The sequence below is a fragment of the Pollachius pollachius genome (genome assembly GCF_949987615.1).
Source record: "Pollachius pollachius genome assembly, chromosome: 4".
Taxonomy (NCBI): Eukaryota; Metazoa; Chordata; class Actinopteri; order Gadiformes; family Gadidae; genus Pollachius; species Pollachius pollachius.
In genome coordinates, this window is record NC_136937.1 from 34,897,882 (window position 1) to 34,911,442 (window position 13,561).

Below are 13,561 nucleotides of genomic sequence, written 5' to 3' on the forward strand. Positions count from 1 at the left end.
TAATTGCTCCTACAGTTGATTTCTTCACACCAAGCTGCTTACCTATTGCAGATTCAGACTTCCCAGCCTGGTGCAGGTATACAATTTTGTTTCTGGTGTCCTTTGACAGCTCTTTGGTCTTGGCCATAGTGGAGTTTGGAGTGTGAATGTTTGAGGTTGTGGACAGGTGTCTTTTATACTGATAAGGAGTTCAAACAGGTGCCATTAATACAGGTAAACAGCCTCTTAAAGAAGAAGAAGTTACAGGTCTGTGACAGCCAGAAATCTTGCTGGTTTGTAGGTGACTAAATACTTATTTTCCACCATAATTTGCAAATAAATTCTTAACAAATCAGACAATGGGATTTTCTGGATTTTTTTTTTCATTTTGTCTCTCATAGCTGAGGTTTACCTATGAAGAAAATTACAGGCCTCTCTCATCTTTTTAAGTGGGAGAACTTGCACAATTGGTGGCTGACTAAATACTTTTTTGCCCCACTGTATATATGTGTGTACATATTAGTGTACCAAGCTAGTGCTAATAGCTGCTGTGTGCTGAGCTAGTGCTAATAGCTGCTGTGTGCTGAGCTAGTGCTACCAGCTGCTGTGTGCTGAGCTAGTGCTAATAGCTGCTGTGTGCTGAGCTAGTGCTAATAGCTGCTGTGTGCTGAGCTAGTGCTAATAGCTGCTGTGTGCTGAGCTAGTGCTACCAGCTGCTGTGTGCTGAGCTAGTGCTAACAGCTGCTGTGTGCAGGAGCTGAACGTGGAGCAGTTTGAGGAGATGTTTAAGACCAAGGCGCAGGGGGCAGCCCCCGACATGACGCTGGCCCGCCACAAGGCCCCCCAGAAGGGCCCCAGCCGGGTGTCCCTGCTGGACGCCAACCGGGCCAAGAACCTGGCCATCACGCTGAGGAAGGCCGGGCAGAACTCCGACGTCATCTGCAGAGCCATCCAGACGTAAGACTGACTCTAGAGCCATCCAGACCTAAGACTGACTCTAGAGCCATCCAGACGTAAGACTGACTCTAGAGCCATCCAGACCTAAGACTGACTCTAGAGCCAGACCTAAGACTGACTCTAGAGCCATCCAGACCTAAGACTGACTCTAGAGCCAGACCTAAGACTGACTCTAGAGCCATCCAGACCTAAGACTGACTCTAGAGCCATCCAGACCTAAGACTGACTCTAGAGCCATCCAGACCTAAGACTGACTCTAGAGCCATCCAGACGTAAGACTGACTTTAGAGCCATCCAGACCTAAGACTGACTCTAGAGCCAGACCTAAGACTGACTCTAGAGCCATCCAGACCTAAGACTGACTCTAGAGCCAGACCTAAGACTGACTCTAGAGCCATCCAGACCTAAGACTGACTCTAGAGCCATCCAGACCTAAGACTGACTCTAGAGCCAGACCTAAGACTGACTCTAGAGCCATTCAGACGTACACTAGGGTTTATGCGTTGTGCGCAGGTTCGACGTGCAGGCAGTGTTTTAAAGTGCGTTGTGCGCAGGTTCGACGTGCAGGCAGTGGGTTAAAGTGCGTTGTGCGCAGGTTTGACGTGCGGGCGGTGCGTGTGGACTTCGTGGAGTGTCTGATGCGGTTCCTGCCCACGGAGGGAGAGCTGAAGACGCTCCGTCAGTATGAGAGGGACAGGAAGCCCCTGGAGGCTCTCAGCGAGGAGGACCGCTTCATGATGCAGTTCAGCCGCATCGAGAGGCTCAACCAGCGCATGACCATCATCACCTTCACCGGCAACTACACCGACAACGTCACCATGCTGACCCCCGTAAGACGCACACAGACAGACAACAGACACACAACAGACACACAGCCTCACCATCATCACCATCACCGGCAACTACACTGACAATGTCACCATGCTGACCCCCGTAAGACGCACACAGACAGACAACAGACACACAACAGACACACAGCCTCACCATCATCACCATCACCGGCAACTACACCGACAACGTCACCATGCTGACCCCCGTAAGACGCACACAGACACACAACAGACACACAACCTCACCATGGTCACACCCTAAGACACAGAGACGGGGAGACATTTAAATTGAGGGCGTTTAGCAGACGCGTTTTACCCAAAGCGTCTCACAATAAGTACATTAGTCAGGAGAAAGAGAAACATCAATATATCTCTGTTGGTTGGCTCAGTGAGGATGTTCATAGAACCACGTGACAAGCACCAGCAGTCACTAGGTTAACCCATTCCCCGTACACAACACAGTGCCAGGACGCACAACGTACAATAAGTGAGGGGTGTTTTTAAGAGAGCCTTAAATCAGATCAACACACAGGTAAGTAGACAGAAAGACAGACTGGTAAACAGACAGACAGGAAGACAGACAGGTAAATAGACAGAAAGACAGACAGGTAAACAGACAGACAGATAGACAGACAAATACAGAGACAGACGGATGGATAGAGAGAAAGACTGGTAAACAGACAGACAGGAAGACAGACAGGTAAGTAGACAGACTGGTAAACAGACAGACAGGAAGACAGACAGATAAATAGAAAGAAAGACAGACTAGTTAACAGACAGACAGACAAAACAGACAGATAGATATAGAGAAAGATGGATAGATAGAGAAACAGACTGGTAAACAGACAGACAGGAAGACAGACAGGTAAATACACAGAAAGACAGACTGGTAAACAGACAGACAGGTAAAAGACAGAAGGACAGACTGGTAAACAGACAGACAGGAAGCCAGACAGGTAAATAGACAGATAGACAGACAGACAAAACCGACAGACAAATACAGAGACAGACGGATAGACAGAGAGACAGACTGGTAAACAGACAGACAGGAAGACAGACAGGTAAATAGACAGACAGTTGAACAGACAGATAGACAGCCAGACAGATAAATAGAAAGAAAGACAGACTGGTAAACAGACAGACAGGTAAGTAGACAGACTGGTAAACAGACAGACAGGAAGACAGACAGATAAATAGAAAGAAAGACAGACTAGTTAACAGACAGACAGACAAAACAGACAGATAGATATAGAGAAAGATGATAGATAGAGAAACAGACTGGTAAACAGACAGACAGGAAGACAGACAGATAAATACACAGAAAGACAGACTGGTAAACAGACAGACAGGAAGACAGACAGGTGAATAGACTGAAAGACAGACTGGTAAACAGACAGACAGGTAAAAGACAGAAAGACAGACTGGTAAACAGACAGACAGGAAGACAGACAGATAAATACACAGAAAGACAGACTGGTAAACAGACAGACAGGAAGACAGACAGGTAAATAGACTGAAAGACAGACTGGTAAACAGACAGATAGGAAGCCAGACAGGTAAATAGACAGATAGACAGACAGACAAAACAGACAAATACAGAGACAGACGGATAGACAGAGAGACAGACTGGTAAACAGACAGACAGGAAGACAGACAGGTAAATAGACAGACAGTTGAACAGACAGATAGACAGCCAGACAGATAAATACAAAGACAGACTGGTTAACAGGCAGACAGACAAAACAGACAGATAGATATAGAGAAAGATGGATAGATAGAGAAACAGACTGGTAAACAGACAGACAGGTAAAAAACAGAAAGACAGACTGGTAAACAGACAGACAGGAAGACAGGCAGGTAAATAGAAAGAAAGACAGACAGACAGATAAAGAGACAGATGGATAGAAAGAGAGACAGACTAGACAGGCTGGTAAACAGACAGACAGACAGATGAACAGTAAACAATATGTTTCTCTTTCAGCAACTTCATGCCATCATCGCTGCCTCCGTCTCCATCAAGTCCTCCCAGAAACTCAAGAAGATCCTGGAGGTATGCTCTACATTACTGGATCTAGGTCAGGCTGCTCTACATTACTGGATCTAGGTCAGGCTGCTCTGCATTACTGGATCTATGTCAGGCTGCTCTACATTACTGGATCTAGGTCAGGCTGCTCTACATTACTGGATCTAGGTCAGGCTGCTCTACATTACTGGATCTAGGTCATGCTGCTCTACATTACTGGATCTAGGTCAGGCTGCTCTACATTACTGAATCTAGGTCATGCTGCTCTACATTACTGGATCTAGGTCAGGCTGCTCTACATTACTGGATCTAGGTCAGGCTGCTCTACATTACTGGATCTAGGTCAGGCTGCTCTACATTACTGGATCTAGGTCAGGCTGTTCCAGATCAGGCTGTTCCAGATCAGGCTGTTCCAGATCAGGCTGTTCTAGATTAGCATGTTCCAGATCAGGCTGTTCTAGATGAGGATGTTCTAGATCAGGCTGTTCTAGATCAGGCTGTTCTAGATGAGGATGTTCTAGATCAGGCTGTTCTAGATTAGCATGTTCCAGATCAGGCTGTTCTAGATCAGGATGTTCCAGATCAGGCTGTTCCAGATCAGGCTGTTCTAGATGAGGATGTTCCAGATCAGGCTGTTCTAGATGAGGATGTTCTATATTAGGCTGTTCTAGATCAGGCTGTTCTAGATGAGGATGTTCCAGATCAGGCTGTTCCAGATCAGGCTGTTCTAGATCAGGCTGTTTTAGATCAGGATGTTCCAGATCAGGCTGTTCTAGATGAGGATGTTCTAGATCAGGCTGTTCTAGATGAGGATGTTCTATATTAGGCTGTTCCAGATCAGGCTGTTCTAGATGAGGATGTTCCAGATCAGGCTGTTCCAGATCAGGCTGTTCCAGATCAGGCTGTTCTAGATGAGGATGTTCTAGATTAGGCTGTTCTAGATTGGGCTGTTCAGATTATTATTCTTAAATATAATGTTTCCGGATAGAACTAAATTATTCTTTGGTTTTAGTAGATATGGAATATTATGTTTTTAAAATAGATACCAGTATGAGGTGTGTGTGTTACAGATAATTATTGTAGTTTTTTTGTGTTACAGGTTATTTTGGCGTTGGGAAATTACATGAACAGCAGCAAACGTGGGGCGGTCTACGGATTCAAACTCCAGTGTTTAGACCTGGTAACGCAAACACACACACATGCACACACACACACCTATCGTTATATACATATATACACGCACACACATATAAATACAAATGTATATCTTTATATACATTCAGACACATATGTGTGTGTGTGTGTCTCTGTGTGTGCGTGTCTGTGTGTGTTTATGTGTGTCTGTGTTTGTGTGTGTGTGTGTCTGTGTGTGTGTATCTGTATGTGTGTGTGTGTGTGTGTGTGTGTGTGTGTGTGTGTGTGTCTGTGTGTGTGTGTGCGTGTCTGTGTGTGTGTGTGCGTGTGTGTGTTTGCGTGTGTGTGTGTGTAGCTGCTGGACACCAAGTCCACAGACAGGAAGCAGACTCTGCTGCACTACCTAGCGGCGCTGGTGAGGGAGAAGTACCCCGGGGCGGCGCTGTTCTACAACGAGCTGCACTACATCGACAAGGCGGCTAACGGTACGCATACACACACATGGACCAGGCGGCTAACGGTACGCATACACACACATGGACCAGGCGGCTAACGGTACGCATACACACACATGGACCAGGCGGCTAACGGTACGCATACACACACATGGACCAGGCGGCTAACGGTACGCATACACACATGGACCAGGCGGCTAACGGTACGCATACACACACATGGACCAGGCGGCTAACGGTACGCATACACACACATGGACCAGGCGGCTGACGCTAGCACATAGACACACATGGACCAGGCGGCTAACGCTAGCACATAGACACACATGGACCAGGCGGCTAACGGTACGCATAGACACACATGGACCAGGCGGCTAACACTAGCACATAGACACACATAGACCAGGCGGCTAACGCTAGCACATAGACACACATAGACACACCATGGAACAGGCTGCTGATTGTATGAGTGTATATAGTGTATATAGTGTTTCCAGTGTGTATAGTTTTCATAGTGTATATAGTGTATACAGTGTCTATAGTGTATATGGTCTATATCCAGTGTGTATACAGTGTCTATAGTGTATATAGTCTATATCCAGTGTATCCAGTGTGTATAATGGCTCTATAGTGTATATAGTCTATATCCAGTGTATCCAGTGTGTATAATGGCTCTATAGTGTATATAGTCTATATCCAGTGTGTATAATGGCTCTATAGTGTATATAATCTATATCCAGTGTATCCAGTGTGTATAATGGCTCTATAGTGTATATAGTCTATATCCAGTGTATCCAGTGTGTATAATGGCTCTATAGTGTATATAGTCTATATACAGTGTATCCAGTGTGTATAATGGCTCTATAGTGTATATAGTCTATATCCAGTGTGTATAATGACTCTATAGTGTATATAATCTATATCCAGTGTATCCAGTGTGTGTAATGGCTCTATAGTGTATATAGTTTATATCCAGTGTGTATAATGGCTCTATAGTGTATATAGTCTATATCCAGTGTATCCAGTGTGTATAATGGCTCCATAGTCTCTCCAGTCTATATAGTCTATACCAGGGGTTCTCAAAGTTTTGACAGCTGAGGGCCAATTTAGGAACCCAATATTTGACTGAGGGCCGCCAAAGGAAAAAAATTAGGCAGGAAACGCCGTCAGCATCCCAGTGGTGAAAGAAAAACATTGCACCGTGGACCTCTGGCAGTGAGGTCAAGTGAGGTCTAAATCATGAAACTGAGGTTCATCCTTTCAAAGTAATGAACAGTCGGACTAAAACTAACAAATGAAACAGGATTTAATTGAAAGCTAGAGTCGACTTTTCTCTTTATATTTGAAGAGTTTAGGTGCAAAAGCCTCTAAGTCCGTCTGACCACTTTTCTTCTAAGTTACCATTTTTTATCAGGCTTCTATGCTCAAGTTCTGTCATTTTATTTTAAAGGCAATTATAAGGTTTTTAGTTAATGAATAAAACATTTTTTTTTCAAAAATGTAACTTTTTTTCTTTTTGTTTTTTTGAACAAATTAAATTCTCTTTTGCGTCAAAACCAGCTAAATCCACAGGTACTTTTTTGGCAAAAACCTCTAAATCCACTTCTTTGGTAGAAAAGTAGTAAAATCACTTAAGATGCATCAAAAACACTGAAAATGGTGAAAGCTAACACAATCAACATGAAATTAAAAGTTTCTAACGGGGTTGGTGTGTGTTGATGGGGGGGGGTCGTGTAGAACATCCATATTATTGATATCCATGTTCCATGCAAATTTTCGGATGAAACCTGCAGTCATGTACTATTCCTAACCCATTTCTCTGCAGTCACTAAACAAAGGCAAAAGGCCCCAATATATGATAACAAAAATATATCAAATTATAATATAAAAATAGGAGGTAGAAATTAATATTTTTTTCGCCGGTTTTTCTGGCCGTTAGCTGTCACAAGGACAGGTTCGTACATTTCGTCAAAATCCATGACCATCGAAATCCAAATCGAATCGCTAAAGAATATAAACGTAGATTTACTGTGTTGTTGATATCTGACAGCTGTCCAAAAAGCCGGCTCCTCAGCGCGCCGCCATTTTGAAGTCACATGTTTCCATGTTGCGTTGTGATTGGTTTTAAGAACGTAGAGGCTTTTGTTGACAAAGGGAAGTGGTGTTTAGAGGTTTTTGCCTACAAATGGAGATTTCAGACCAGGAAAAGAGTGTATATAGCGGGTTTTGACACAAAATTATTTGATTAATGTATACTACATGCGGAGAACATTCACTCAATGTCTTTATCTAATTTTTGACGGAGGTGGCATTTAGAGGCTTTTGAATCTGAACTCTTTTTAATTTATTTTTGTTAAAATTAATATTGATATAATTAAAAAAAAAATTTTTTTTGCTTACATCTGTATGTCATTGCGGGCCGCCAGGAATGTTTCTGCGAGCCGCCATTGGCCCGCAAGCCGCACTTTGAGAACCAATGGTCTATACAGTGTACATAGTCTATATCCAGTGTGTATAATGGCTCTATAGTGTATATAGTCTATATCCAGTGTGTTTAATGGCTCTATAGTGTATATAGTCTATATCCAGTGTGTTTAATGGCTCTATAGTGTATATAGTCTATATCCAGTGTGTTTAATGGCTCTATAGTGTATATAGTCTATATCCAGTGTGTATAATGGCTCTATAGTGTATATAGTCTACATCCAGTGTGTATAATGGCTCTATAGTGTATATAGTCTACATCCAGTGTGTATAATGGCTCTATAGTGTATATAGTCTACATCCAGTGTGTATAATGGCTCTATAGTGGATATAGTCTACATCCAGTGTGTATAATGGCTCTATAGTGTATATAGTCTACATCCAGCGTGTATAATGGCTCTATAGTGTATATAGGCTATATCCAGCGTGTATAATGGCTCTATAGTGTATATAGTCTACATCCAGCGTGTATAATGGCTCTATAGTGTATATAGGCTATATCCAGCGTGTATAATGGCTCTATAGTGTATATAGTCTACATCCAGCGTGTATAATGGCTCTATAGTGTATATAGGCTATATCCAGCGTGTATAATGGCTCTATAGTGTATATAGTCTACATCCAGCGTGTATAATGGCTCTATAGTGTATATAGGCTATATCCAGCGTGTATAATGGCTCTATAGTGTATATAGTCTACATCCAGCGTGTATAATGGCTCTATAGTGTATATAGGCTATATCCAGCGTGTATAATGGCTCTATAGTGTATATAGGCTATATCCAGTGTGTATAATGGCTCCATCCCATCAGTCTCTCTGGACAACGTGCTGAGCGATGTGAGAGAGATGACGCGGGGAATGGAGTTGACCTGGAGGGAGTTCAGCGTCCACGGACACAACCCCACGCTGAAGGACTTCATCAGCAAGCACGAGGCACGCCTCTCTAAGCTGCAGGACGACGCCCGCATCGCACAGGTACTGCACGCACACTGCACGCACACTGCACGCACACTGTACACACACTCCACGCACACAGCACACACACTGCACGCACACTGCACGCACACTGCACGCACACTGCACACACACACGCACACGCATGCACACACTGCATGCACACACTGCACGCACGCACACTGCACGCACACTGCACGCACACTGTACACACACTCCACGCACACAGCACACACACTGCACGCACACTGCACGCACACACACACGCACGCACACACACGCACACTGTACGCACACACACACTGCACGCACACACACGCACTGTACGCACACACACACACTGCACGCACACTGCACGTTGCAGACACACACACACACTCCAGACACGCACACTGCAGACACACACGCACACACTGCAGACATACACACACATTGCACACATTGCACACGCACACTGCAGCAACACGCTGCACACACACTGCACACACACACTACAGACACACACTGCAGACACACACTACAGAGCACAAGCACGAACACACACACACAGACACTGAAACCTTTCATGCACTTTTAATGTATCCACTGTTTTCTCGGTGTGTGTGTGTGTGTGTGTGTGTGTATGTGTGTGTGTTTAGGATGCCTTCGAGGACGTGGTAAAGTTTTTCGGTGAGAGCTCCAAGACTGCCCCCCCCTCTGTCTTCTTCCCCGTCTTCGTCCGCTTCATCAAGGCCTACAGGGTAGGATCGACAACCAATACTCAATAACACATGATATCAGACCTTCATCAAGGCCTACAGGGTAGGATCGACAACCAATAATCAATAACACATGATATCAGACCTTCATCAAGGCCTACAGGGTAGGATCGACAACCAATACTCAATAACACATGATATCAGACCTTCATCAAGGCCTACAGGGTAGGATCGACAACCAATAATCAATAACACATGATATCAGACCTTCATCAAGGCCTACAGGGTAGGATCGACAACCAATACTCAATAACACATGATATCAGACCTTCATCAAGGCCTACAGGGTAGGATCGACAACCAATAATCAATAACACATGATATCAGACCTTCATCAAGGCCTACAGGGTAGGATCGACAACCAATACTCAATAACACATGATATCAGACCTTCATCAAGGCCTACAGGGTAGGATCGACAACCAATAATCAATAACACATGATATCAGACCTTCATCAAGGCCTACAGGGTAGGATCGACAACCAATAATCAATAACACATGATATCAGACCTTCATCAAGGCCTACAGGGTAGGATCGACAACCAATAATCAATAACACATGATATCAGACTTTCATCAAGGCCTACAGGGTAGGATCGACAACCAATAATCAATAACACATGATATCAGACCTTCATCAAGGCCTACAGGGTAGGATCGACAACCTATAATCAATAACACATGATATCAGACCTTCATCAAGGCCTACAGGGTAGGATCGATAACCAATAATCAATAACACATGATATCAGACCTTCATCAAGGCCTACAGAGTAGGATCGACAACCAATAATCAACAACACATGATATCAGACCTTCATCAAGGCCTACAGGGTAGGATCAATAACCAATAATACCTCATGATATATTACATAAACAAATCATTGATCAACCATATTGTTATATATTATACCATGCTATACTAAGTTATGCTAAGCTATGATATATGCTATACCATGCTATACTAAGTTATGCTAAGCTATGAAGTTCATGTTTATGTTCACTTTCCAATAAGGGCTCATTAAGTAACCATTTGTTGTCATTGGTTAATGCAGTATAATCATTGACCTACTGTTAGTTGTTCACTGATCCGTTATTTAACAGGCTAACCCTGAGCCAAAGCTAACCCTAGCCCTGTGCTAATGCTATTTAATAGTGTGCATTATTGCATGCACTCATTTTAATTAATGGTTGATTAATGTGGCCTTATTGTAAAATGTGACCTGTTGCTATGTGATGCTAGACATGCTATAAAACGCAAGGCCTTGCCATAACACGCTAGGCTATGCTATAAGAACCTATAACACGCTAGGCCGTGCTATAACACGCTAGGCTATGCTATAAGAAGCTATAACACGCAAGGCCTTGCTATAAGAAGCTATAACATGCTAGGCCTTGCTATAACACGCTAGGCTATGCTAGAAGAAGCTATAACATGCTAGGCCTTGCTATAACACGCTAGGCCGTGCTATAATGAGCGTGGCCGTGTTGCAGCTGGCTGAGGAGGAGAACGAGCAGAGGAGGAGGCAGGAGCTGATGCTGCAGGAGAAACTGGAGCAGGAGGAGCAACAGCAGGAGCAGCAGGAGACCAAGGTTAGGTTAACCCTATCCCGTCTAATTCTAACCCGTCTCGTTAGTGCCCCGGTGTTAACGAGGTGTGTGCTCGTTAGTACCCGGTGTAAACGAGGTGTGTGCTCGTTAGTCCCCCGGTGTAAACGAGGTGTGTGCTCGTTAGTCCCCCGGTGTAAACGAGGTGTGTGCTCGTTAGTCCCCCGGTGTTAACGAGGTGTGTGCTCGTTAGTCCCCCGGTGTTAACGAGGTGTGTGCTCGTTAGTCCCCCGGTGTAAACGAGGTGTGTGCTCGTTAGTCCCCGGTGTAAACGAGGTGTGTGCTCGTTAGTCCCCCGGTTTAAACGAGGTGTGTGCTCGTTAGTTCCCGGTGTAAACGAGGTGTGTGCTCGTTAGTCCCCCGGTGTTAACGGGGTGTGTGCTCGTTAGTCCCCCGGTGTTAACGAGGTGTGTGCTCGTTAGTCCCCCGGTGTAAACGAGGTGTGTGCTCGTTAGTCCCCGGTGTAAACGAGGTGTGTGCTCGTTAGTCCCCCGGTTTAAACGAGGTGTGTGCTCGTTAGTTCCCGGTGTAAACGAGGTGTGTGCTCGTTAGTCCCCGGTGTACACGAGGTGTGTGCTCGTTAGTCCCCCGGTGTAAACGAGGTCTGTGCTCGTTAGTGCCCGGTGTAAACGAGGTGTGTGCTCGTTAGTCCCCCGGTGTTAACGAGGTGTGTGCTCGTTAGTCCCCGGTGTAAACGAGGTGTGTGCTCGTTAGTGCCCCGGTGTAAACGAGGTGTGTGCTCGTTAGTCCCCCGGTGTAAACGAGGTGTGTGCTCGTTAGTCCCCGGTGTAAACGAGGTCTGTGCTCGTTAGTCCCCGGTGTAAACGAGGTGTGTGCTCGTTAGTCCCCGGTGTAAACGAGGTGTGTGCTCGTTAGTCCCCGGTGTAAACGAGGTGTGTGCTCGTTAGTACCCCGGTGTAAACGAGGTGTGTGCTCGTTAGTGCCCGGTGTAAACGAGGTGTGTGCTCGTTAGTCCCCCGGTGTTAACGAGGTGTGCTCGTTAGTCCCCCGGTGTAAACGAGGTGTGTGCTCGTTAGCCCCCGGTGTTAACGAGGTGTGTGCTCATTAGTCCCCCAGCCACCGGGGGAAGCGGCAGCAGAAGGATCTGATCTCTGAGCTCCGGAAGAAGCAGGGAGGGAAGGACGGACGGCACGTCTACGAGGGGACGGACGGGGCAATCGAGGACATCATCACAGGTACACACAGACAACACACACAACACGTCAGCACACACACATACCTCATACAACACACTGACACACACCAACCCTCGGCTGGTCTGTGTCTGTGCTCTGATTGGCTGTTCCGTCCACAGTGCTGAAGACCGTCCCCTTTACGGCCCGCTCGGCCAAACGCAGCTCCCGCTTCTTCTGTGAGCCTGCCCACTCCACGGAGGACCACTACTGACCCCGCCCACAAACTACTGACCCCGCCCACTCCACGGAGGACCTCTACTGACCCCGCCCCAGGGCCACGCCCACTACTATCCTTGGTACCAATTAGCACTTTGAGCATTTGATTGACAGGCGGGAGCAGCTTAATGGAAAGTTTGTATTTTCTTGTTTTTTTATACTCTGTGAACATCCCATTTGTAGCCCAGACCGGACTGAACCAGACTCAACTAGCCCAGACCAGACTGGACTAAAGTAGACCAAACTGGTCTGGCCAACCCAAGCCGGACTAAGTAGACCAGACTAGACTAGGACATGAAGTACAACACCATGACATTAAGTACAACATGAAGTCCAACACCATGACATGAAGTACAACACCATGACATGAGAGAGCTCCTGGTAGGTTGGCCTCGCTGGTTAAAGTTATTTAAAAATGCTACAATTAGAATAACAGCGGAACTTATTTTTACAGAAAAACTACCGTAAAAAAGTGGGACTGGTGGTAAGACAACGTTAGAGCTAAGATAATGCTAGTAGCATCACAACTCTACAGGCTAAGCTAATGCTACTAGCATCACAACGCTAGAGCTGAGCTAATGCTACTAGCATCACAACGCTAGAGCCAAGCTAATGCTAGTAGCATCACAACACTAGAGCTAAGCTAATGCTAGTAGCATCACAAATCTAGAGCTGAGCTAATGCTAGTAGCATCACAACGCTAGAGCCTACGGGCATAAAGTCCAGACCACACTGCGATATGAGAGACACAGATGAACTGGGATGGTCAACCTGCCAGTTGCTCTCAGGATGAATCCTAACGAAGATTTTGTCATCTGGTAATACATGATCAATCACTTAAAGTATTGATTTAGTACCACTGGTACCGCCGTAGTGTTTACTAATACGACCTTCATACCAGTATAACCAGTATTACCAGCAGCGTCCCCTCCCCCGACGGACCCCCTCCCCATGTGAAGCACAGT

General features: G+C 45.4%; 1 protein-coding gene across 1 annotated transcript in view; it reads left to right on the plus strand.

The window, feature by feature from the left end:
- Window positions 1-13,540, plus strand: part of LOC307074578 (formin-like protein 2) — a 40,753-nt gene extending 27,213 nt beyond the window's left edge. The window contains exons 19-28 of the mRNA XM_079734783.1: window positions 734-936; window positions 1,532-1,766; window positions 3,748-3,816; window positions 4,889-4,969; window positions 5,279-5,408; window positions 8,674-8,837; window positions 9,455-9,556; window positions 11,071-11,169; window positions 12,254-12,380; window positions 12,500-13,540. Of these exons, the coding sequence (XP_079590909.1) occupies window positions 734-936; window positions 1,532-1,766; window positions 3,748-3,816; window positions 4,889-4,969; window positions 5,279-5,408; window positions 8,674-8,837; window positions 9,455-9,556; window positions 11,071-11,169; window positions 12,254-12,380; window positions 12,500-12,591 (1,302 nt within the window). The 3' untranslated portion in view covers window positions 12,592-13,540. The remainder of the gene's footprint in view (window positions 1-733; window positions 937-1,531; window positions 1,767-3,747; window positions 3,817-4,888; window positions 4,970-5,278; window positions 5,409-8,673; window positions 8,838-9,454; window positions 9,557-11,070; window positions 11,170-12,253; window positions 12,381-12,499) is intronic.
- Window positions 13,541-13,561: the final 21 nt, after the last annotated feature.